Consider the following 26474-nt stretch of genomic DNA (forward strand, 5'->3'; position numbering starts at 1 on the left):
ATGCAAACATCACCCCAGGCAGACACAGCTCCCAATCACTTCGTTGCTCAAAACACAATGCTCTCAACACGCGCTTCATGACGGAGTGGAGCTTCTCAACGGAATTCGACTGTGGGTGGTACACTGAGCTGTGTAACAGCTTTACCCCACACCTTTCGAGAAAGGCTGTCGTCAAAGCGCTAGTAAACACTATGCCCTGATCTGACTGGATTTCCGCAGGAAAACCAACTCGCGCAAATATGGACAGTAGTGCATTGACTATCTCAACTGAGCTGAGTTCTTTAAGCGGCACTGCTTCAGGGAACTTTGTCGCTGGGCAGATCACAGTCAAAATGTGTCTGTACCCCGTGGCTGTTACCGGCAGAGGTCCCACTGTATCAATAACGAGCCGTCTAAAAGGCTCCGTAATGATAGGTACCAACTTAACGGCGCCCTCGATTTGTCCCCTGGTTTGCCAACCCGCTGACAGGTGTCACATGTCCTCACAAAGTGTTCTGCGTCACGAAAACACCCTGGCCATTAGTACTCTTGCAAGAGACGGTCCTTAGTCTTCTTAACTCCTAGGTGTCCGGACCACGAACCGCCATGCGACAAGCGCAACAGATCCTGACGGTAACACTGAGGCACGATCAGCTGATCGAACTCCACTCCTCTGCGGTCTAGATACTTCCGGTACAGGACCCCACCTTTTTCCACAAAACGAGCATTTTTCTTGGCGATACCTTCCTTGACATTGCAGCGCATGTTTTCTAGGCTGCCATCCTTTTTTTGCTCGGCTATCAAAGCCGACCGGCTGACTTTTAGCAACCTATTAAGTCCATCGGACGTAGGCGCGATGAGCAAATCTGCAGATAGCTCTTCTAACTTTCCCGTGTCGGGCGTTTCCTCTCCAGTACCTGGTGCCTTCAACGCTACTGGCTCAATTTTATTCAGTTCTGACGTGCTCTGAATATCAGCTTGCTGCGCCTCTGACCCTTTCTCATTGTTCAACAACGTCGGCCCCGCAACTACCGCCTTTGCAGCGAGCTCCCGAACTCTCGATCTGGTTAAGGCCTGAACGCTAGCCTCACCAAACAAAAGCCCCTTCTCGCGCAGGAGGTGATCGGACCTGTTCGAAAATAGGTACGGGTACTGGGGGGGCAGCATAGATGACACTGCGGCCTCCGTCTCAATTGCTCCGAAAGGTCCTTCAATAAGCACTTTTGCTACGGGCAGACACACGCTGTGAGCTTCCACGGCTTGCTTGATCCATGCGCACTCGCCCGTGAACATATCGGGTTCTACGTAAGATGGGTGAACTACATCCATTGTAGCTGCGGAATCACGAAGCACTCGGCACTCTTTCCCGTTCACGAGGAAGTCTCGCATGTAAGGCTCGAGAAGCTTCATGTTCTCGTCAGTGCTGCATAATGACAAAAACACGACTTTTGTTTTTGTTTCTGGACACTGCGCCGAAAAGTGACCCGGCTTCTGGCACGTATAACACACGCGCGCTTGCCTCGTCTCGAACCGCTTTCTGCGTTCGGCTTCGGCTGCCGCCGTCTCCTTACGTTCGGTCGAACTGCTTTCACTTGCATCCGCACTACGTGTGTCCCCCCTAGCTCTCATGGGTGTGAACTTCGGCCTCTCAGACTTGGAGCCAAATTCACCCTTTTGACCGTCCTTAGCTCCGCGAGCCCGACGCATCACAAACTCCTCGGCTAGCTCGGCGGCTTTAGCCACTGTACTAACGTCTGGCCTATCCAAGACCCAGTACCGCACGTTCTCAGGTAACCGACTATAAAACTGTTCTAGCCCGAAACACTGCAGAATTTTCTCGTGGTCACCAAACGCTTTCTCTTCTTTCAGCCACTCCTGCATGTTTGACATAAGCCTGTAGACAAACTCTGTATATGACTCACTTCTGCCTTTTTCATTTTCCCGAAACTTCCGACGGAACGCCTCCGCTGACGGCCTGTACTTTTTTAGCAGACTCGATTTCACTTGGTCGAAATCCTCTGCCTCCTCTCTCTTCAAGCGAGCGACTACGTCGGCCGCCTCGCCGGGTAACAAAGTGAGCAAGCGCTGTGGCCACGTTTCCCGAGAGAACCCCTGCTTCTCGCACGTTCGCTCAAAGTTAACCAGGAACAAACCAATGTCCTCTCCAAGCTTAAACGGCCATATCAGGTCAGTCATTTTGAACGATACTCGTTCTCCTGCACCGTGTGCCTGACTTCCATTACGAGCGCGTACCATCTCTACCTTGAGACGCTTCATTTCCAAAGCGTGTTGACGGTCGCGCTCTTCTTTCTCTTTATCTTTTTGTTCTTTACGTTCGCGCTCGTCTTTCTCTTTTTGTTCTTTACGTTCGCGCTCGTCTTTCTCTTCTTGCTCTTTACGTTCGCTCTCTTTTTGCTCTTTACGTTCGCGCTCGTCTTTCTCTTTTTGCTCTTTACGTTCGCGCTCGTCTTTCTCTTTTTGCTCCCTCTCCTCAATGGTCTCAAGGCATTCCGACAGCTTGTCATCCTCAGCCTCCAACTCAAGAATAGCCCTTAGCAGTTCTGGTTTTCTGAGTTTGTCTGAGACCTCCAGACCCAACTCTCTTGCAAGCTCCAGCAATTTCGGTTTGCGCAACGACTTCAAATCCATGGCTGCTCCCAATGCTGCTTTCTCTACTCCCTACTATTGTCTTGCCGCAAACTAACCCGGCAGCAACGACAACACAATTACCAGCTCTGTTTCTGACACTAACAAAAGCCTGGCAAAACTGAGAAGAAGAAAGTCCCGCACTCACCAAACCTCGCAGCCAAGAATTCAGCGCAGTCGTTCCGCTGCAGGCAACCAGTCATCACACAGGGCTCGTTGCACTGCTCCCGGATGGTCGTTGTGCTGCTCAGCATACAGTTGACCGCATATCTTCGCTGCTGGCCTCCGTTGTCGCGATCTCACCGCTGGCAACCAGTTGTTGCAAATGGGTTGCAAGCCCCAAGGGTAGCGTTGGCCTGGCGGCCTGGGGCACAGCTGGAAACATCCGAAGGTCCTGGCAAAGGATGAGTCGACTGCCAACAGAACAACTTGTTTATTCTGGCATCGCAAAAGAGCAGCCGGTCAGGGCGACCACGTTACTCGAAGGAAGAAATCGAAGTCTCCCTTTGGCGACCGGGGCAGCTGCTTTTTATACCCTCGGAGTCGAGGGCAAGAAGGAACGGCTCGGGATGAGTCGCACGAGACGGCGACGCACGGACATGTTGAGACGTGAAGTGACGCGTCCGCCGGGCCGGCGCCGGTCAGACCTCCTCGCCTCCCAGTTGGGGAGCTCCTCTCCCCGGCTGCCGCGCTTTGACAAGCGTGGGCACCAACATGCACACACACACACGCACACACGACGACACGTGGCATTGAAACCTGCCTGGACGCGCTTGGCGGGAGGTGTTACGGCAGCACTGAACGGGCCCAAAATGACCGCCACTTTGAACGAAGCCCCGGCGTCCGTTGCATCCGCGCCGGCTACACCGCGCGTCGTAGGCGAAACGTAACAAGGGGTACTCACACACAGCCCTCAACGAAATGGCCAAGTCCAGTTAATGTCGACTGGCTGCATAACAGTGAAACAGTCAGCTAGCATAGCTAAGTACAATATATAACGGTTAGTCCTAGTCTTTTCAGTTGACGCCATCTGAAGGTATGCTTAATTAAGAAGGCCAAGCAGTTAGTGCATTTGAAGGGGCAGCAAGTTCCAAGGAACGCTTCCCTTCACAGGTAATGAGCCTGGAGCCATGTTTGCCTGACTAACTTTGCTGAGAGCTATAGGAGGTGTGCCAGGTATAACCAAGTGTCTCATGACTGGCTATGGCAGTGACAGCAGTAAGCCCACTTGTGGTCCAGCCATAGTTGTGGCCTAAATAAAGCTGCAGTATTGTGAAATAGGAAAGTAAGAATGCTGCCCACAGTTTTCTTAGCTACAGTGGTTACGGTTCTGAAGTACTCTTTGTGGTTGGCAGACAGGAAAACAAGACAGCTCATGAGGGCTTCTGTACAAGGGGCTACTGTACTTCAGATGATCTCTCCGCTTATAAATTCATTATGAAACAGCGCGAATAAGGACAGAGTGAAGACGACACAACAGGCGCTCATTGTGCAGTCTTTACTTTCGTCCCCGTCCTTATTCATGCTGTTGTTTCACAATGGACTGATAGCAACTCGCCCAACTCACTCTCCGCCTATAAATGTCTGGGACTTGTGCGGACGCCCAGCTTTCAAACTCGCTTATTCTGTTTTATCTTTTTTTTTTCGAGTGGTTGAAAAAGCAACTCGGATTGTAGCCTGAAAAATTATCTTCTCACATTATATAAATTCTGAACAACCCAGCGAGCTCTGGAATGAAAAATGATTGGCGTTACATTAGAGGACAGGATGATGGCAGAGTAGGTCAGGGAAGGAATGCGGGTTAGTGACATCCTAGTCGAAATCAAGAGGAAGAAATGGGCTTGGGCAGGGCACGTATTATGAAGACAAGATAACAGCTGGTCGTTAAGGGTAACGGAGTGGATTCCACGAGAAGGCAAGCGTAGCAGGGGGCAGCAGAAAGTTAGGTGGATGGATGAAGAAACGCGGGGATAAGGTGGCCGCAGCTTGCACAGAAAAGGGTTAATTGGAGAGGTATGGGAGAGGCCTTTGTCCTCCAGGGAACGTAGTCAGGCTGATGATTGTGATGATGCTGTAATGCCTCAAGTGGAACTTTAGCCGTAACAGTAGTGTACCTTCTGTATACATGGATATACACGGATGCATTGGAAGTTGTGCAAACAGCCAGTGTATTCACGTTTTCAGTAGCAATGAGTGTTTGTGTAATTCTTGACTTTTTTTATCTTGCGCATTTCAGATACAGTATTCCATGGTTCCATCAAATGAGCTCAAGAACCTCTCGCAGCTGCTGCTTGACTTGCTGGTGAGCAGCTTTTCTGCTTTTGGGCAAATTGTTAGAATGCTCTGAAGAAAAAAAAAACATAGTTTCTGAAAACTTTGTTTTCGAGTAATCAGAAGGGGAGTAAAGGAAGAACATGATCTTCCTGCTGATCAGTTCCATTTTATTGGCCCCGGGCCGGTTTTGTAGTAGAATCTATTTTGCGCACACAAAGACGACACAATAAGACAAGAAAGTCCTGTCTTCCTTGTCTTGTTGTATCGTATTTGTGTGCTCAAAAAAGAACTCTGGGAATGAACCGACTAGCCCTGGTAGAATCTATTTCAGCGATAATCGAAGCCTTTTTTGGCCCCTCAAGCACTAGTGTCAAAACAAAGAATTATGCACGGCAGCTAGACATCTCGATGCCTTGAGACAGTGTGTTCCGCCAGAGAGATAGATGAGAACGTTTGAATGTCCTGTGCGGAAGTCACTCATTCACTGTGTCTCCGACCTGCAGAAATTGGCCGACCCCCTGCAGTACAGCCGAATCAGGCTGGTGATTGACGGTTCCCAGGAGAACAAGGCAGAGTTTGATGGACTTCTGGGTGGGTGTGCTCGTTGAAATTGCATTGTCTTGTTTTCCGTGCATTTCTAGTGCATTGCCATCCTATCTGTTTTTGCAGCAGAAATGGTGTAGCAGTAGTCCTTGCCTTGTGACGTCACATATTTGCCACAGAACTAATTACAGTACAGCCTTGTTAATTTGAATCTGTGGGGAGTGAAAGAAATGTCCAGATTATAATGAAGTCTAGGGGGTCCCAAGAGGGATGATCAGAGAGCTCTGTCCTTAATTGGCAAGTCATGGCAGCAGAGATCCATGCTTTGAAAACTGATTTCACCTGGTAGTACCGTGGGGGCATAATACATTTTCCCTGCTTATTCGCTGCGAACCATTCCACCCACCGACTCATCGCTACCGAGCATGCGCTGCCGAACACACTTGAAACCTGGTGGGCTGTACGGCATTAATTGCTGCCACAACAAAAGTGCCAGCTAGCAACAAAACACATTAAACAATCGAAGTCTTTCAAATCATCAGCAAGGTTACTCGAGCCGGATTTGTTCCCGCGAGGCCTCACCCACTGGCGGAGAGTCGAGCACCATGCCGGAACTTGTCGAGTTCCCGCGCCAAAGAGAGAGAGCTGTTTCCTCTACGCTTGCTGCTACAATGCAGGCGCCCTTCCTTGAAGGGACTATAGCAGAGCCTGACATTGCAGTGAAACAAGCCCAAGGGGACGGAACGGGGCGAGTAGCCCACAACCAGCCCACACCCTTGTGTCAGTTTCACTTCAAATTACTAATCATTGAGCACCATAGACTGATGTATTTCCCTGGTGGCAATGAGCGGGCAGTCCGAATAATTCTTTTGATGCTTCCCATTAATCTGCGCCACTTGTGAGCTGAAGCCCAGTATTATTGAATGTATGTACAGCCTTGGCCAAAAGTTGTCAGGCCAAAGGAGCTATCACGGCACCATTAAAGACCCTGAAATGCTAGGATTGAGGTTCCTTCTCGTGGTAGAGAATCTTGCTGCATGTTCTCAATGCTCTGCTACATGGACCACTCAAGGGACACTACAAGTGAAGGCTGTGGCCTAGGACTTCTGAGGGGGAGTGCACCGTGAAATGAGTTCTCGTGGCTTAAGGGTCTTGAAATGATAAAAAAATGCAAAAATTTTGATTTTGCAAAAATCGCATATTTAGGATCAGTTCATTGTAGAGTTTATGCATATAAAGTTTCAAGGTCTAAATTCAACCTCCAACTAAAATATCTATATATTTTGCGCCTACAAAGCCTGGAAATGGCTATTTCGGAGCAAAATGTGGCAGGACTCTGCGCCCGTCACTTCCCACGACCGCGCCCTCATTGGCCCCCATCTTGGTTTTGTTTGAAAGCTGAGCCCCTTCCCCACTACCTGGTAATACTCACTACTGTGAAATGTTTTTGAAACGTCCACATTGCGCTGTTTTTAGAGGCCTCTACATCGACCTCCGAATGGCTGGCGCACATACCTACTTCAAATGCGATTTTCTCAACTTCATGTTTTTTGCCAACATGACTAGCCTTACGGAAGTTTTTATTATTATGTTTTTGTGGTGCAATCTTAATTAATGTTAAACCACTGAATTCAGACTAAACTGTGGAGCTATGCTGTTTTTGTATGGCTGAGTCAAATATTTCAAATTTTGTGAACAATGTCACCTAAGTATACTTCATAATTATGGTGTTTGGACAAAATTGAACATTATTATATGATGATGGACTTCAGTGACAATATAATTAGCATAGCTCCAGATGGCAGGTCTTTGGCTACAGCCCCATTTCAATCGAAACCAAAAAATTTAGATTGTCGCTTACCGATCCATAAGAATTGAACTAATTAGGCGTCAGCTATTTTCCAATAATATATGATCTAATTCAGATATACTGAAGCTAAATATATTTTTCAATACGAGAAGAAGAAACACATATACACACCTAATTTCATTACGATATCTTTAATAATAAAAATGTTCATTTCGAGGCCTGCGTCTCCCCTTTACAATCTGGCAGAGCTAAAGGGTAAAGTATGTCAGGGTGGCCTGTTTGTGTCAAAGAGATGAGATCCATGAACTAAGAATTCAGAAATTGCTAACGGTTTGTGCATAATGGCACAAAAGAGTCAAACCACAGTCCAGTAGCTTGTAGCAATAACAACTGTTCCATCAATCTTTAGGAAACTTTTTTTTTCATTTCTTTAATTGAAGACCTCGAAGTCTGTTTTTTTAGAGTGTATAAAATTGGAAAAAGAAAACTAAACAAATTCATTCTGGAGCTCTTCGTTAAGCTGTATTATAGGGCTTACTACCTTGTGCTCTCAAAGGTGCACAGGTCGTCATTGTTCATTAGAATGTAAGCAAGACGTTTTGCTTTCACCACAGGAATGGAGATGCCTTTTATAGCTGAAAGGAGTTTAGCATGTAATTGAAAGATGCGGTGAAAAGCATGTTGGATTGGTTCTTGATGCCATTTTATAAAGAATGGATTCACTTTGTAGATTTGTATTATGCTTGACTGGCTTTTTTTCCTGTTGGCGTAAATTTACATTTTTTCTCTTTACCTTGCTCAGAAATCATCAAATCCAACCACACCAATGACAGCAGGAGGTCATACCAGGGTGTGAAACTTCTTGTTACCATGGCTAACAGGTGAGGTTTTCCCGCACACTTCTTCAAGTAGAGGTTAAACCTTGGTGCTGTGGACAGGTTGTCGCTCATCAGAATCAGTTGTTTGTCGGAAGGAATGGACAACAACATTCCAGAGGGGTGGTAACTTGGGCGAGTCGGTAACGATGATCCATGGTATATGGGGAGCGCAAAAACGGCACTTGGCAAAAGTCAATCGCTGTGTTTCTAAAAGAAAAACTAAAACTGTTGACGATCAATGACCCATTTCTAGTACGTAGTTCAGACAAAGTGTTAAGTGCTGTGAAATCGCTGTCTGACAAGAGCCTCCTTGGTTTCTCAATTGACGTGAAAGATCTGTATTACTCATTGCCCCATCACAACCTGCTTACAATAGTTGAGGATTCCATCCATCATTTTGGCGCGGTGTCATTTCAGAATGAATCCGGTCTGTTTGTCAGCGGTTTTTTAGAATTGCTAAACTTTTATCTCCGCTCCACTTTCATTAACTGGCAAGGCGATGCTCACATTCAGAAACAGGGAATATGCATTGGGTCTTGTTTGGCCCCTGTACTTAGTGACCTGTATTTGGCTCATCTTGACAGGAGTCTCCAAGAGAGGCTTGCCAGCCCTCATGTAGTCAGGATTTTCCGTTTTGTTGACGATTTCCTTTTTCTGGTTGAGTGTACGCCATCGTGCTTAGAGCAGGTCGCATCCGGTATTTTAGCTAATGTACAAGAGTGTTTTTCACCGCTGCTATTGACTAACGAAATGCCTACCAACAACGAAATTCGCTTCCTTGATATCCGGTTTAAATTCCTAGAAAACCACATGTGTTGGAGCTATTCACCTCGAGCCAACAAACCTTTACTTCCCTACACATCTGCCCATTCAAAACTCGTTAAAAGAGGCATTATTAATTTATGCTTGATCAACGCTCTAGAAAAGTCATGCCCCCATCTCATAAGCGAGAGCTTTCACGAACAAATCGCAAGGTTCCATGAAGCAGGCTACCCAGCTGATATTTGTGTTTCTGTCGCCGAACGAATACTGAAGAAGAAGCGCCAGGAAAGTCTACTACCGTCCGGGCCCTCGGAAAGAAAGAAGGAGAAAATTGCTGTTATTCCTTACATCCATTGCCTGTCCCATAACCTCAAGAAAATTGGAACAAAAGCTAATGTTCGTGTCGTTTTTTCTGCCCCTGACAAATTAAGAGCACTATCCAAAAAAACTTTGCCCGCCGATAAACGTCCCCAAAAGATGCAGACAGAAATTCGTGAAATGCACTGAAGGCATTGTTTACGACATCCCTCTCTCTTGTGGCAAGCGGTATGTTGGTCAGTCTGGTCGGTGCTTAAATGAGAGACTTCGCGAACAATAATAATGTGAGAACATTTACTGGCAGCAATCTGGCTTTACACTGTAAGGAATGTGGTTGTGTGCCATATCTGGACAAGTGCTCGATCGTCGCCAGACACTGGGATCGGTTAACTCGCGAGATTATAGAAGCAGCTCGCATCGCTGCCTTGCAAGACAAATGTGTCAGCAAGCCGTCTATCTCCCTGTCGAAAAGAGAGCTGGCCTTCTTAAAGATTAACTGAGTCGTGCATGTCCGTTGTTCCTCGTTCACCTGGTTTTCTTTATCTTTCCGAGCGTATGTGCCTGGTTCCCCTCACGGTCCACGTTCGTTTTGGTCGCCTAGGTTTCTGTCAGTCGGAAGTTAGCGCCTGTGTTGTCCGTTTTTCTTTGTTCCCTTGTGCCGTTTTTGCGCTCCCCATATACCATGCAACATTCCAGAGTTCTTCTGAAGCTCGTGTCTTTTGTCAATATGACTTTCGGTCACTCTTATGAGCAGCATGCAGGGTCCCGGCTGTTAAGGAGCAAGCTTTGGCGACCAGGCTCTTGTCATGCCTTACTTAGCAAAACTTGGGGAGTACCCTACTTTACACACATGTTATGATATGCCACTGATGCACTTCTCCTGTATGAAGCCAAGAAACCATCATACCTTCTTTACAGAACGCACTAGGAATTTTCATTTGCTGAAACGTGCTGAATACTTTTGCCGCACCTGTACAAGTGCCAGGGTACGAGCGCCGCGGTGCAGCCGAACCCGGATATATCATAGGGGATTGCAAAGTAGTTCAATGTATCAATAATTTTATGTATAAAAAATGGCAATAGAAAAGCTTTTGTGTAACGTAAAATTATGAAAGAGTACATTGCACCCATGCTTGATGCCCTTTTGCAGCGATGTACTGCTGTCAGCATGCTGGCAGCACACTGCTAGCTAGGCATTTCTACGCATAACTTGCTTCAGATCAAATCTGTAGTGGAAGATAGTTTGGAACTAGCCACTGCCTGTCATAAGATTTTTGGTCCTGATACTGGTAAACTGTAAATACAGCAACCTCATTAAAACTGTGGTACAGTTGGTTTCAGCAATGATTTCGGCAGGACAGTACACCAGGCGAGGGCCGCCGCAAGGGCATTGTTAGGTTGGCTTCATCACACGACAGCAATGTGGCGTGAAAAATGAGTATAAGAGACCACAGGTCACCCTCAAATACTCTTATGTTCACCTCGTTGAACGATCTCACAACGCCAGCACTGCCAGCAGCTGTCCAAGATTGTGCAGTAGATCCATCTCCACATCTGAAAAGGGTTCGAAAGATCCATTAGAAGAAGTGGCACTTAAGCGGTGCTGCACACAGTCCGATATATTGAATGTTCCACTAAACGAGAGTTTGATATAAGCAAACAGTAGTGCAGTACTTTTGCAAGGGATTTTTAAGGTAATGTTCTGAGTGTTCAATATTTGTATATAGCCAGGTTTGATGTATTTAGGCTCGGCTGTATAAGACAGCACAGTGGCTCTATCACTTTGAGTTCACTCCTTGCATTTATTTGCTGGTTTTATTCAGCTGAGTAGTTTTATTGTTTTCTTAGTGTCATGTGTGTATTAAATGATGTTCAGGTGCTCTGAAGTACCATATTTGCACAATTGTAAGTCGACCCCCCCACCCCCCTAAATCACATTTCCGAAAAATAATAAAAAAAACTTCTGAGGTTGTTTAAGCTTGGCCTTGAATAGTGGAACGCGATAGCATCATCCAGCGACCGCCGTTTATCGCCAGCCGCGCACGGGTGTGCCCGTGGGCACATTCCAAAATGAAAATGTATTAGTCACTGGATTACTTGCCCACACTTGCGCCATTGTCCTCACTAGTGCTGCCGTCATGATTGCTGCTGCGGTTCCACAGCACGTCGTTCTAACGTCGTCGTCCAGCGAAATCCTGCACTTCGTAAGCAGCCACATCACGACATCGCGTGGAACACCTGATAATTTTCCACGCTGCAATTTTCCACGCTGCAGCTTCCACACCTGTATCACCTGTTGCGAACGTCGTACTTGCAGCCCGGTGCGCAGTTGTTCGTTTCTTTGGCGTAAAAAATGGCAGCCATCTTGTATGTAGCCATGAACGAGCGCCGGTCGCTTCCCGGACCTGGAGCACAAATGACGACTGACGAAGCACTACATTAAAAACTTGTGAAACACGGCCGGCAGTAGTGAAATGCGTCAGAGCCAAAGAGAAACTATGCGTGAGCGGTGCCGGCTCTTCCGTCGGCTACTGACATTCTCTGGCGCCACTGCTGTTCCGAGTGGTGGTGCCGCCGCGATTGGAACAGCAGCCCTTACACCAACTATCAACACTCCCTTGAGCGCCGAGCGCTTATTTGAAAGTAAAAAGAAAACTTGTTGGACGCTTGAGCTTCCCTTAGAACGCGATTGCGATATCGGGCCGCCGCCGCTTATCAGCAACCGCAGTCAGCAGCCACGTGTGGGACGCCAGTTTGCTGCTTATCAATAGCTGCCATCGGCCGCTGCGCACGCACGTGCACGGGGAGGGGATGCCAGTTCTGCGCGTTGACATAGCAGCTGCTCAAGGCCAGCACCAAGAGCGATTGGATGGAGCCACGCAACAAAAATGCAACCGCGCTGTAGCATGCATGATATCTCATTTGTCTCGCCTTTACTTATAGTGCGATGTTTTCTTTTCGATTGTAAGTCGACCCCCCCCAATTCGGATTTTCATATAAAAAAAATAGGTCGACTTACAATCGTGTAAATACGGTACATCACAGTCTTCATATTTCTGTCAGCAGAATTTGTTAACTGTCATAAAGCTACAACAAGAGGTGAAGTGATAGGAATAGATATCATCCCATGCAGTTTCGTAGGCTTGTGAATATTTTCTGTACCTAATATCCCTGTCAAGCGCACAAAATAAAGTGCACGGGGGAAGGGGGGGGGGTGCGCTTCAACCCCTCAAGTGCACTTTACTCTATGCGGTGCCAAATGGCAAAGCAGAGTGAGCTTGTAGATATAAAAATGGTGGCTGGTTAAAAACAAAATTTGTCGAAATGATGATTTGTAAGCATAACTTCCGCATTTGTGCTCATTTAGAACAGTAGAGCACTTAAATATGAACATAACAATTTAATGCCACGGCTGCTTTAAGTTTGTTTCTTGGTAATACTGTAGCAAGTCAAGAAAACTTCTTAGCACATCCAGAATCCGGACAACAGACAACATGGTTGACTACAGTGCATTTTAGTGGTATGTTGTCTTGCTGGTCGCTATCATGAAATCACTGCACAAATAAAGAATATATCAACTTGGTACATCAACAGGTAAAGTCAACTTGTGTGCGCATTTTGTTGTATATTACATTTTATGCCCAAAACATCACTGCTGCCAGGGCTGCATACTCAGCCCTCAAAGTGTGTTCTGTGAACACACTCCGGCCTCGGTGCGCACTTTGGCAAGTGCACTTACGTTGCACCATTTAGCTGTGCCAGGAAGCATGTTTAGCAAGTGGCACTCTTCATTTAAGCAAGTGACACTTTATTTTGTGCACTTGAGAGGGGTATATTATTTAGTACAGGGTACAAACTGGGTAGAGGACACTAATAACAGTCAGATGCAGCTGGCAATTTGAGCACTTCGAAGGGAAGCATTTTAGTGAAGTCCTTTTGATGCAGTTCTATTTCCAAGGTTGATGCAATGTTTGACACAACAGATCCCGAGGCAAAGCAATGACAAGTGGCAGTTCGCAGGTCCCAGTTCCACACGCCAGTTGGTCTGAGTGAGAAGCATGGAGGGCAAAATGTGCACAATGAAAGGCAATGCTTTATGGCACTCAGCAGTAAAAATTTGTGCCTTTTTTAAAATTTCAGTCAGTACCCCAACATTCGTGAGTTATCGGGAAGACAGTTTACTCCAAACTGCTATTTGCCGAAGCCTGCCAATATAGATCCTGCCCGGTGTCACGGGTAATGTGCAGGTGCATGCATGCCAAGGACTACCTTCTCCAGGCTCCGCCCACTTGGCAGTGGTCGGTGAACTGGCTCAAGCAGACCATGTCCGAGTTCAACACCCAGTGGAGCAGCAACACCTCCAATGAGGACTCCAACACCAAGACCTTCCAGCGCACCATCAGTGCACAGGTAAGTCGAGGCAAGGTTCCACTACAAGTGTTGCACATTCCTTCTCTTTGTCTTGTACTTTTTGTTGACATCATCAGTATTTATTCAGTTTATGTTCTGTTGGCCAAAACTAACATGCACACATGATGAATGTGTACAGCGCAACCCACTTATAACGATATTGAGAAAACCAGGAAATCTCATAGTTATAACCAGGGGTGTGCGAATATTGAAATTTTCGAATCGAATACGAATATGAAGAAACAACGGCTTCGAATATCAAATCGAATATCTGGTCAGCACAAAAATAAATTCAGAAAAGATAAACAAACAAAAATTGTTGCTCATATATTTTCAAAATAGTGTATGGCCTTTGCAACTGAAATAAACAAAACTAGACTGCATGAGCACCGTATTAAAGAAAACAAAACATGATGTGCGCAAAAATGTAGAGTACTACTTAATTGAACTGCATAACAGTATCTAACCTTTAATGTGCTCAGGCAAAATGCAATCCATAACATGACAAGACTGGAAACAAAAATAACATGAAGCCCCGTAAAACCTCATTAATTCGGAGTTCAAAGGACCGACAGAAATGCCCAGGCTATCTGAAGGTCGATTTATAAAATGCCCCGCGGCCACGAAAAAAAAAACAACGAAAGTTCAGTAGTCTTATGAGGTGGCCCTATCGTGCAAACACCTGTAATCCTGTGACGAGCACCGAGTTTCGGCGTGCTGGAAGACATCGCGAACATAAGCGAGATGGGAATGCGCATTGACGTCGGAATGGCGAGACTGCTTCTAAAAAAGGAAAAAAAATATGACAAGTGACGTGTCAGTTAGCGTCTGAAGGCGGCACGGTGCTGAGATTGAACTACTGGCGAATGCGCGGGTTAACAGTTGCCATTGCCACGGGCGAGTGGTGAAGCTCAGAAACCAAAACTACGCGGCCAGGTTATTTTTTTTTACCCAGTGACAGGGGCCTTACGAACGTTGTCACGCCTGCCGTTACGCCCACTCAAGAGGTGCATGGGTTACAGTGCACCATGCAATAGGCGGGATTTTTACAGGATCGCTTGCCCTGTTGTGACACCTCGACTCGCCCCTTCAGGAGACTCACGCGAAATTCCGCAAGTAGGCTTTTCCTCATAGCGTAGTTGATCAAAATAAGATGGCGGTGGCCACGCTCAGGGAGTTAAGGTGACAAAACAAATGGCATGAGTGTGGGCATTAATTAGATAACATATTATGGAAGGATAAAAAAATAAACGCGCTTTCGCGTTGCAATTGTTAGAAGCGGGTCGTCCCCCATGTTGTTCACAGCTCGTGTGGTATGTGGGAAAGCCCAGTTGCGGAATTGCGCACAAGGTCAAGTCTAGCGGCATCGGAATGCGATCGGTCCACGCGATAAATGATAGACAAGAAAGAGAACAGGGCCTTTATATTGTTTTCCTGGAACTTTAAACTCTGTATTCAGATAATTTGTCGAGATATTGCGCTTTTGCCACAATAAAATTTACGAAAGTCGGCGCGGTATACGATTGATGCCGAGTATTCGGGAATTTTCGAATATTCAGAAATTCACGAATATCATTTCTCGAATACGAATATGAACCGAATATGAAACATATTCGATTCGTATTCGAAATTTCGAATATTCGCACACCCCTAGTTATAACTGATTATCGTTACATCTGGACCGGCATAAAAAAAGAAACACACACCCATGTATTCCCCCATGCGTGTAGGTATTACCCTATACATCTAGGCTCCGCCTCTGGCGCTCCTAGCAAGGGCACACAGCGTCTTGGCGCTCTGCCAAGTTTGCTGAGTGAGCCACCCCTTCTGGCGCTGCCATCAAAAGATAAACACGTCCCTATGGATGCAACATCTTGGCGCGCTGCCAAGGTCTCCGCTGCGGAAGGCACGAAATGGGGGAACCCTCCAAGAAAAGCTCGCCTTTAAAATGAAATTAATTCTCTACCATCTCAACGACATAAGTGGGGGGAGGGGTTTCAGGGTTATCGCCTTGCGCTTAGTCGGCGTAACTTTGTACCCAGTTCACAAACGCACACAAACGGGCAGAAACTACGTTTGTGTGAGACAGCATTGCACAGCAGCCACCAAGCAAACTCTTCCTCCAGCAATTGTGACGATGATAGCGCATGGTTCCCAAGGCTGTAAATAATGCTCCCCCATGGATTTAACGACACCGGTTCATTTACTTAGTTTTTACGTCATTCGCTTCAATGTATTTTATTTTTTATCACACTTTCAGACAAATTTTGGTCGTAAACTTCTTCCTGGCTGCCAGAATCCTATTGCTGTATCTGTTACTTCGCTGATAATTGTATCGTTTTGTACGATTTACTTTTACATAGGGGCGATGGGAGGATTGATAAATCTAAAGAATTTGATCGTTATAAGCGATGTATCGTTATATCCGGTATCGTTGTAAGTGGATTACACTTTACAACTTGTTTGCTTCCCTTCCCACAGTACACAGAGCACTGTAGTGTGCGTTAGATAGTGCAGAAAACATTTCCTTTACTCACTTGTAACTGTCCTGTGAGTTTATTTTACCAAAACAAAGCTTTGATAAGCCAGAAAACTGTGTAAAAGTGAACTACATCTGGGGACACTCCTCACGGATTCCTGCTACTGCGCCTGGTGACATGAATTCGTCGACAGCTACATGTGGCTCATCGCTTTCTAGTCCAACACTTTACGACCATTAGTGGGCAAGTACCGTCGAAATGTGTGGAAAGCAATGTGGTGAGCGTTGCCAGGGATGTGAAGAGTCACATGCTTAAAGCACTGCAGAGTACACAATGGCCAGTAAGACATGAGCGCCGAGTCTTTTGCCTCACATTCTGTGGACACGGCCTGTGCGTGGCCACTGCACACAGCAAGTTGAGGATCACAAGCTCTCAGTTGCACCTCTGATTGGCTGGAGAGCTCCGCTGGTGAACTGACGTCATGACAATTGCTTAACCTACTTCGCTTCGAGGGCCTGTGAATGTGGGAAGGTGCCGGGAATTTCATTTGAAATTTTCTCATCAGTGAAGCTACCTTTCTGTGCAGAAAAACATTGGTAGTGCAAAACAAGTACATTCCACAATACTGGGCAAGCCTTAGATTTGCTGCAATCAACAGTGTTTGCCACATAAAGGCATACCTATTGAGATTCAATACTGATCTTTCTAAGATACTCCATAAACGTGATTCCCTTGATGCAGTTAGATTTTGGCTCTAATTTTATTTTTAGGAGCATAATTATCTTTTGGAGTATAAGCTGCTCCAAACTGCTCCAAAATGTCGATATGGCTGCTCGGAAGTGCTCCAAATTATGGCTTGGCTTTTGTACCACTGCTCTAAAATGCAAAATACAGGTGCGCAGCTCCCGAGGAATATCCTGTCCGCCCAGCTAGTGCTTTGCTTTGTTATTTTCCTTTACTGTCCCTTTAAGCTATGCTTGGCAAATTATTCATATTTGCTCATTTTTGCTCTCAGCGCGACACGAACGGGACACAAGACGAAGGACTAGCACAAACGTGCGCTGACTATCATCTGGTTTTTTATTGAAGAACGAAAAGTGTATAAATACAAATAGTGAACTACTTATCAATCAACAAAAGTTATCTGGAAGGCACGCGGGAGGTTAGATAGTTCAATTCCCTCTCGGATAACGTTATGGAAGGGCTACTGATACATTTTGCGCCGTTGTGGTAAATATAAAAAGCTTCCATTACCTCGCGTCTTAATTTATTGTTATGTCGGAACAGGATGCGCGTGTTCCTGTAATCGGGAACACATTGGCACTTTTTGCACTGGAAAGACGCCTGGGCAAGGGGGTCCCCTTTAGCTCTCCTTTTTGCATGATCCTTTTCATGCCTGCATTGGCATTGCCTGCTGTGGGAGCCTGTGTGAGACAGGGGGTCATTTTTCCTGGTGTTTTCATGTTCCATCAAGCGTTTTTTAACGCACCTGCCATAACGTTATCCGAGAGGGAATTGAGCTATCTAACCTCCCACGTGCCTTCCAGATAACTTTTGTTGATTGATAAGTAGTTCACTGTTTGTATTTATATGCTTTTCGTTCTTCAATAAAAAACCAGTTGATAGTCAGCGCATGTTTGTGCTAGTCCTTCGTCTTGTGTCCCGTTCGTGTTGCGCTGAGAGCGAAAATGAACACTTACTAACTCGCCCAAATTTCTGCTTTGCTGAACGTTATTCATATTTGCACCTACTCTGCTGACCAGGCTGTGTCAGAGTAAGTGTTTCCGGGAATTTTTTGGAGCATAACAAAAATGCATTGACACCACTACACTGTACCATCGCACATTACAAGTTTTTAGGTTTTTTTATTTAGAGTAGGCTCCCAACTCAAAAGGACCATGAAAATTTGTTGTCTGTTCAGAAGCTCATCTCATTGGAAGCACCCTTAGAAAGGATATGTGAGAATGCTAGCTCTGTCAGAATGTCTGTTACGTGAGAACGGCAAATAAAACTACCTTGCAGTGAGGAGGTACTTGAAAGTAGAGCACTTATTGCACTATTCATGAATGGAGCTGAAAAGCAAAGGTATGATGCAAACTCCTATGGTCCTACTTAAAAATAGCATTGGTCTAGTTCCCTTTTTTTCTACTGTCTCTTTTTCTCTCCCTTCTGTACTGACCGCTATTTGTGTTCCTTTCCCTGGTTTTCACTTTTCCAAAGGCTCCAAGGGCATCAATGATGCATGTGGTGCAAGCTTTGAAAGCAAAAGCAAATGACCATATTTCTCACTGTGTTATCTCACTCCTTCTGTACTGCGGCTGTTATCAAACCTCATGTCTTTCTGTCTGCCGCAAGCCACGCTTTCGCAGCACTGATATGTGGACATTTCAGATATCTGCGCTGTGAAAACCCACATTTTGACAGCACATCAGTTTAAAATCCCACTTCCATCTGATTTTCTAAGCGTCAAGTCAACTAGAAACTTTGAAAGCGTACCCTGCGCGCATGCTTCATCTCGCTCGCCTGAGGCAACGCGCGCGTGACGCCCAGGTCTGGTCATGTCAAATCGCAACTCCGCAGCCTAGCTGGTAGGAAGGAGCGTGCCTTCCCTACCCACTCCTGCAAGATCGCTTCCCTGCCCCTTTGCGCAATGCCATGGGGAAGCTGCTTTACAGCTGTTAATGCTGGATGCGGGGAAGGTCTCTCGCTTTTCGGGCACTGCTGCACTGTTGTGCACAGTCACCGTGGGTCGCGGTCACGCAAATGTTCGCCTTAACCAAAAGATACACAAAACAGTTCATGTTAAGCATTTTTTTTCTTCAACTAATTCTATGGGGAACCAACCAGATATTTTCCCATAACTACAGCGCATTTGACGGCACAGAAGAAGAAGAAAACACACAACACACGCATTGTTCATCTTGTTCATCTCATCCGATTTCGTTTTAAAAGGAGTTTACCATACACTTGCCACTGTAGCTTCCTTGCAGATTGAAGGCAACAAGGCACGAATTTTCAGTTGTGCCTAGCAGTACATTTATGTGGCCAATAAATATTATGCAGGCAGGTGTTTCTGTATTGCTTTTTTTGCTGCATGTTATAATTTACGCTTTGTACATTTACGAACAAGCGGCGGCACTGGTGTGTTTACTCTTTTTGTATTCTACACTCCCCGTTTTCTTCTTTTGATGAATGAACTGATAACTGATGTTGTTCCAGGACACCCTCGCAGAAGCCACAGCGCTGCTCACAGAGCTCTCGTCACCCGAGGCAGCCGAGCTTAGCATGGAGATGGACCAGGATGAGGCGGAAGACGAGGACTCGCGGCTGAAGAGGACGCGGGTTCTGGACGATATGTTCAGCTATGTCGAGGTCAAGCCCGAGTGACGGTAGCGAGCACAGTGCAAAGCCGGCCTGACAGAGGAGTGAGATTTGCGTGCATCAACTTGGACCGCTAGACCAAAGCTGAAGATAGCGTCACCACACTTTTTGCGAGGACTCATCAGCATCACTAGCCAGTTATGAGTGCGTGCCTGTCTGTGCAGTCTCTGCAAGTTTCACACGGGTCTTGTGAGTGATTCTAGTGAATTTGTGCTGCGCAAGCTTACCCTTGTGAGTGTGGCATGAGTGATGGGTCTCTGTGCAGACTCTAGTGTTTCACACTTGGCAACGCAAGCCGCATGTGCAACCATAATGAATGAGAGTTGCCTGAGTGCTGCTTAACTTGGTCACGTGTGGAATGGTTCCATGGATCTTCCACCGATCTTTCAGGCTGCAGCGGAGCTCTTGTTTGGTACTTCCTTCTCCCATTTAATTCTGCTGTTAACAAGTAAGCCTGTTGGTTTTGGCTTTTTGGAGGAGCAGTGCAAATGTTCATTAGCGCCTACCATTTGGATGATAACACCGTCAAGCGGTCCATGCAGAAGGCACCTTTAGTTGTGCCGAAAAATACAAGTTGTATTCTTTCTTTGAGTGTAGTGCTTTCTTTTTATTAATGTTTCAGTATGATTGCCGTGTGTAAATAAGCCTGTTGAATGTGGCTTGCATAAGTGACATCATGGCATGGGCGGTGTGTTTTTGCAAATATAGGTCAGTGTTATTGCAGTATTGCAGAGAAGCTTTTTACTATAAAATGGTGGGGTACCTCAGTACTCCATATTCTGATTCTTTTTTCATGTTTCTTTCTTTTCTGTCACTAAGTGAATATATGCTATAGGATTTTTTAAGCTATAGTTCCAACGACACAATAGACACTGAAACAGGCTCACGGTGACACTAGTGCAATGTGCAAGCATGCCCAATTGGTTTGATGTTCTTAATGTATTAACGTACTACTTGAGAGTGAGCAGCTTGACATGCATTTACCGCATGGCGCAGAGCACACCATGTAACAGCTAAAAAAAATAGATGCATAACAGTGCCTGCAAGCGAGTTCAGTGCGAGTCTATGGAGATGCAGCAGGCTACCCTGTCTCGGAGATTGTTCACCTTTTATGAAGGGGGCAGTACATTCCCACGAAAGTTCCTGCCTGCACCCACAGGCCTTCATTGTTAGCAGTTGCTGTGACCACGTTTCCAGCAAAAACTGCCATCGCTTGCACCACTTTCTTGACCGCCAAACTCTGAAAAAAGCACGGGTTGGATTAAGCTGGGAGCTGACATTCGGACAGTCTAGGAGGTAAAGGTGTACTGAAAATACACAGACAAACAAGCAGACAAAAAAATGGAACACCCTTTTCACAGTTTCATGCTCTCTTGTCGCATGGTTAATTGGCACACTGCTTTTCGATGCGTACCAAAGTTTAAAGTAGGCTGTCGAACGTTGACTCACAGAATTTTTTTACCAGACTGTGATCTCTCGGAAAATGCGGCATGATCTATTTGCCTTCCTATCTTTGTTTTGTCCGCTTTGCTCCTTCCTTATAAGGACCCTAGATTGACATCTTTTTGGCACTGATCTGGGCTTTTGCTGCGGGTAGTGATAGCACCAAACAGTGTTATCTGCATGCTTATAACGTCATGATGTCTTTCCGTGAACATATGTGCAGACTCTGAAGCAAGCCATGAAATAGAACAGACTGCAGCATAATCATTACTTGTAAGGTTTCAGCACACAATTGTAAAGATAGTACAAACCTGCGTAGATTAACCTGGGAAATTCCGAAAAACGATTTATGCAGCCATTGTAATTGGCCAAAATGTATAGAGTGTGATATGGAACTCTTGTACTTGTCATTCAAATAGAGTTGCAGGTTTGCTGAGCTGATGGCTTTTGCTAACAGTCATATCTTTTGCCAAATCCTAATTCGATCATACAGTATTTCAGTGTATTTTCAACTTGTTTTTCTCCTTGATTCAACTTAGTTTGGTTAAATGGAGCTTGTCTGTAGTGACGGTAGACATTTCTGTCAGTCACAAAAGGGTTAGTTTCTTGATGAAGTAAGTGAAAATGAGTTGCAAATAATTGGCAAAGTGCAGTTGTTTCGATTGTAGCAGCAGGTCTGAATGCTGTTTGTGTTGTTTTTGTGCCTACTTTTGGGCTGTTCATATGTTAGGACAGAATGTATTAACTTTGTGCTCGTGAAACGTGGTTTGGAAACCCCTGCCATAGAAATATGCGGCCCCAGACGTTGCCTGTTATTGGTTAGCGTGAACACTCCTTGTGTAAATGTGGTAAATGTGAAGCCAGAGCAGGGTTTTGTGGCTGGAATGATGAACGTTCCTACAGCATTCCCCTCTGTCAACCATTCAGCCAGTATGTGCATTCAGCAGGCCGTTTCGGTGCAGTGAGGTGGGCACCGAAAGTAATGAGTTGCCACCTATTTGGATGGCGTTACTCTTTAGTGGTGGCGCTCTTTCTGCATGTAGCTGAAAAATTACCTGACAGCATAGTTGTAGTGGAGGTCAGGGTGAAGTTCCACTGCCTGCATTTGGTACGCCAGGTTTAGTATGCTATAGATTGAGGAAATGTGTCAAAAAACATGCACCAACTACTACTTGGAACTGTACTCTGAGCAAGAACCTATGATTATCAAATTATGCACCAAGTCTGTGTGAGCACGTGTGAAACTATTACGTGTGCATTTCTGTGCCGCCTACAGGAACACAGACTTATATATGCATTTTTATGGTATACTAATGCAAACATTACCTCATTGATGTTGGGCTACCTGTTCCTAAATTGTAAAGGGCTATGCAGATTGTCAATTGTTTTTTTTTTCGAAGACCTAGGAAACAATCTTGTTGCCTGCTTCGAAGCTTATTTTAGTATATCCGAACTTGATTCCACAACCCCAAATGATAAAAATTTTTCTCCTTTTTTTTTCCTTCCTTCTTAACAGCCCTGCTGCTGCTTAGATTTTGCATAAAGGCTATTTGGCAGCTTCGGTGTTTTCTTTGTCCTCGTGAGTCCATTGTTGTGATGGTGTGTTCTGAACGCAATAAGAACGCAGCATGGTTCATGTCACTTCTACAATCACAATACACTACCCTTCCAGGAAACAGTCTATGCTTGTTGAGTCCATCCTGAGCACTGTTTTCCTGCGATCAGTACTTTTTATTGGAGGTCTCCACATCTGTGCTGATGCAGAGTAGTAGATTGTTTGTTCATGTGTTGACTTTTTTTTTTTGCCAGTGGAACGCAGAATTCATTCTGAGATTAGGATGCATTTGTTTCAAGGTTGAGTAGTGCAAGACAAGAACTAAACGAGTGGACACTTCACTTTTTGGGATAGTTTGGTATAGTGTCACAAGCCCCTTATAAACATCTCAGAACCTGCAGCATAAAGGTGACATCTGACGGCTGGTAAAACAACTGTCCTAGCACACTTTGGAAGGAGCTATGCTTGAAAGTTTGTACTTTGTGTCACCAAGTGTTAAAGAGCGTAGGCTTTCTGGGACAGCATGGACGTTGTATTGTACACTTCATGAATAGCTCGGAGCCTGCAGCATGTTGGTGACATCTAGTGGCTAGAAAAACAACTTTCTTTGCATACTTTGGAAGGTGGCATGCTTGGAAGCTTGCACTCTGCATCAGCAGGTGATGCAATTGCTGGCACCCTCTGCCTGCTTGTTTTCTTTATGTTGTCTGTTTGTAGCTGCTCCAGCGGAGAGATTTCTTTTCTTGGGGCTCACTAGAAAGCTTTGCCATCTGCCAATCTGGAGATCTGTATGCTTTTGTGCGCCCGTAGTTCAAACTTCAATTCAAATAGATGGAGAAAAACCACGGGGTTCCTTCTGCAGTATAGCACCTTCACGGAACACTTACGCTCTGGATTGTGAGTGCATCTGTCACTCAAGCTTTGACTAGGATTTCAGTGTCATCACATGCAGCCATCTATCAGCCTTACGCACATGTTGTTCCTACAAGTGCACCAGGCCCACACTCTATCATTTTTGGGGATGCAGTTTGCTGCCATTTTTGCATTCTGTGTTTTTGGAAGCGTTCCATATTATGTTTCTATTCTGAGCCTTTTAAAATGGCTTTCAATAACTGTTTGTGCTGTGTTGGCGTGACATGATGAATCAATCGTTGTACAATTCCTTCATAACGAAGTACCTGTGCTGAACAGCATGGCATCACTGGAGTTTTTATGGAGTACCCAAATTTTTTATGAGATGGCAGAAGTGGGGCCATGTGTAACTGAAGGCTGCCTGTCCTTGCAAACAGTCAAGTCTTATCATCAGTACATATTCATGCAACCACATTTTTGAGTGCACTTGTTGTAAGCATTGACCTCATTTTGTCTCGTGCATACGTAGTCTCAAGGTGTCATCGGTGCTGATTGCTGCCCACGGGGCTTAAGTGATCAAGCTATTTTGGAGTCGTCATGCCTGGAACAACTTGGAGGGATCACTGTTGCGACCTTGGATAGGTGCAAACATGGTGTCTCTCAACAAGTGTGGTTGACCTTTGTGTGTTTACATAATCGTGCATACTTGTGAGCTGTGAACCACTGTACCATCTGCTTGCATTGTATCTGACTTGAGATTGTTTTCCTGTTCTCTTGACGATGTGGCCTGATCAGCTTGAATGTGCTTTGAAGAAGAATGTCTGGTGCAAAGTCAGCTACTACATGTTCAAAGATGGATATGTTGCTGATGTCACCTTATTAGTCTTTCTTTCAGTGGTACACAGGTTTCACTTGCCAACTGTCTAATTTGGGGTGAAAGTAACAGTGCTGTCTTTGTGTCTTTTGTAAGTCATGGGGCAACACATCACTCGTAGTCTTGCAAATAGTCACAAGTAAATACCTTAATTCAAGACATCTCAATCCTGTTGGCTTGGCCTGAGACTCTATATGAAGCCAAGATGTCAATGTAGTACTATAATGTTAGTGAAGAAGCACTTGAGTCTGCTGTGAGCATGTAAGCATTCAACAAAGTGAGAAGCAGTATGCCCATTTCGATCAAGTACTTTGGAATCACCAGTTGCATGTGGCACTGTGCAACCATCGAGTGTACCATTTGTTGAACCACCTCTCAATCATGCAACTTTCCAGCAACCTTGCCTGTCCAACATCGATTAGTGTAGCTTCAAGTGCCAAATGTGCCTTGTTGTTCTGGCTTTACTTCTGTACAGGTCTTTATAATTGCATTTTTTTCTTTTTCATGTAAAGAAGTCCAAAGTGCTTGCTTATGGCTTTTCACTAGTTGGGAAGCAGAGAGGTGTTCGCGTACATAAAGCCTGGCACAAGTGTGTCAGAAGCCAACAGGCAAATGCCACCTGAGTGATATATGACGGTGTAGTGTGTTAGGATGCCGGCTTTTTTTGATACTTTATATAGGTTAGTCATTTTGATGTTGACATGGCTAGCAGCTTGTGGTGAAAAACTTGCCTTTAGAGTGTTGATGCACTTCACTGTTTTGTTCCTGCAAGAAACTGAATGAGAAAGTGATGACGACGCTAAAGTGAATAAATGATGTACATACGTTGATGCCATCTGCAGCGAGTTTCTGTGTGCAGCAATGCCCTACAATTCACACAACACAAACTACATGCATAGCTTGCGGCAGTTCCTAAAATACGAGGCATCTTTAATACTGGGAACTTGTTGTTTTATAGGGCACTGCAACTTCAGAGCCATGAAGTAATTGAGTATCACTGCTGTCTGAATGAAATCCTGCAATCTGCACTTTTCTGGGCAGCCAGCGCAGCATAACCTTCAATTCAAGGCCCAGAAACCGCTCCTATACTTCATCTCACAACCTAGCTGTTTATGGCACTGTGAAAAGTAAAGCTCTCTCGTTCAATGAGAGCCAAGGAAGACAACGAATAGTCCTTTAATTATTTGACCAGTGTTGCGACTGTTTTTCAAACAATTATGGCAGTAATTGAGAAGATAGTTCATGATGGTTCTCAGATCGCCGCAGCCTTCAGGGCGCTGCAAACAACTTGAGATGCAGTACAGCGGTACCTCATAGCGGTGCAGGGGCCGCTATTGTGGTCAGTTCACAAAACAAAATTTGTGGTAAAGTCAAATACATTGAATGTGACAGGTGTGCACGCATGGCTCTTTTAACAGTATCAATTTGAGATAATACTTTATTGTGGTGCTTATAATGCTGAATGTTCAAGCTAGTACTTCGTTTTTGGTACTAAAATGGTCATTTCTTTGCCTTTGAGGGTTTCTCTCTCCTTTGTGCATTCTTAACAATGCAGCAGGTCTGAGGTTATGCTTGTGTCACTCAATTATGTGTCATGTTCTGTCATCTTCACTTGGACTTGTGAGTGAGGGCACGTGCCATATCTTCCTATTCTGTGATATTGGTGACAAAATTTTTTTTTGCTATAATACGAATGGCATGCTTATGGCAAGAAAGGTGTGAGGGTTAAAATAAACTTAAAATAGCACGCATGCACAAATTATTTTTGGTTGTGTGCTGTCACTACCCTTCATGCTCGTCCAAGAAACAGCCATTGTTTCTGAGCTTCAAGGTGACTTTGACTCTGCTAATATTTCATGCTCATAAGATGTGCCTGTCTTGAACCATGAAATGGTATTTAAAATGGTTAGGATAGCTGCACGGCAGAAATTTTTAAACTAGCTTCATTAGCACCAAAGATATCAGCGATTAAAAATGATGCTCCTCTTCCTCCCCCTCAACTCAAGGACGCCAAAGTGTCAGGAAAAAAAAACAGGTCAGGGCTGTGTCCTACATCCTATCCCACCCCGCCCACCCAATCGGAGAGCTTGCCCAGATTCCCCGCTCTGTGTAAAAATTAAGGTGGCCTCAATTGGTTGCAAGCAGCAATTTTGAAAACATATTTGTAAATTATAGGGTCTACCAAGAGCTTTTAAATTTGACTCAATTACAAACACCATATCTATACAGTCATGTTGCATTAGAATACAGCCATCAACATCATTTCAGG

At 45.2% G+C, this 26474-nt stretch overlaps 1 protein-coding gene across 1 annotated transcript in view; it reads left to right on the forward strand.

Annotated features, from left to right (window-relative positions):
* Nucleotides 1-25040, forward strand: part of LOC144110741 (ubiquitin carboxyl-terminal hydrolase 24-like) — a 276311-nt gene extending 251271 nt beyond the window's left edge. The window contains 5 exon segments of the mRNA XM_077643811.1: nt 4862-4927; nt 5403-5490; nt 8055-8133; nt 13458-13620; nt 19320-25040. Of these exon segments, the coding sequence (XP_077499937.1) occupies nt 4862-4927; nt 5403-5490; nt 8055-8133; nt 13458-13620; nt 19320-19487 (564 nt within the window). The 3' untranslated portion in view covers nt 19488-25040.
* Nucleotides 25041-26474: the final 1434 nt, after the last annotated feature.

The sequence above is a fragment of the Amblyomma americanum genome, chromosome 11, assembly GCF_052857255.1.
Source record: "Amblyomma americanum isolate KBUSLIRL-KWMA chromosome 11, ASM5285725v1, whole genome shotgun sequence".
Taxonomy (NCBI): Eukaryota; Metazoa; Arthropoda; class Arachnida; order Ixodida; family Ixodidae; genus Amblyomma; species Amblyomma americanum.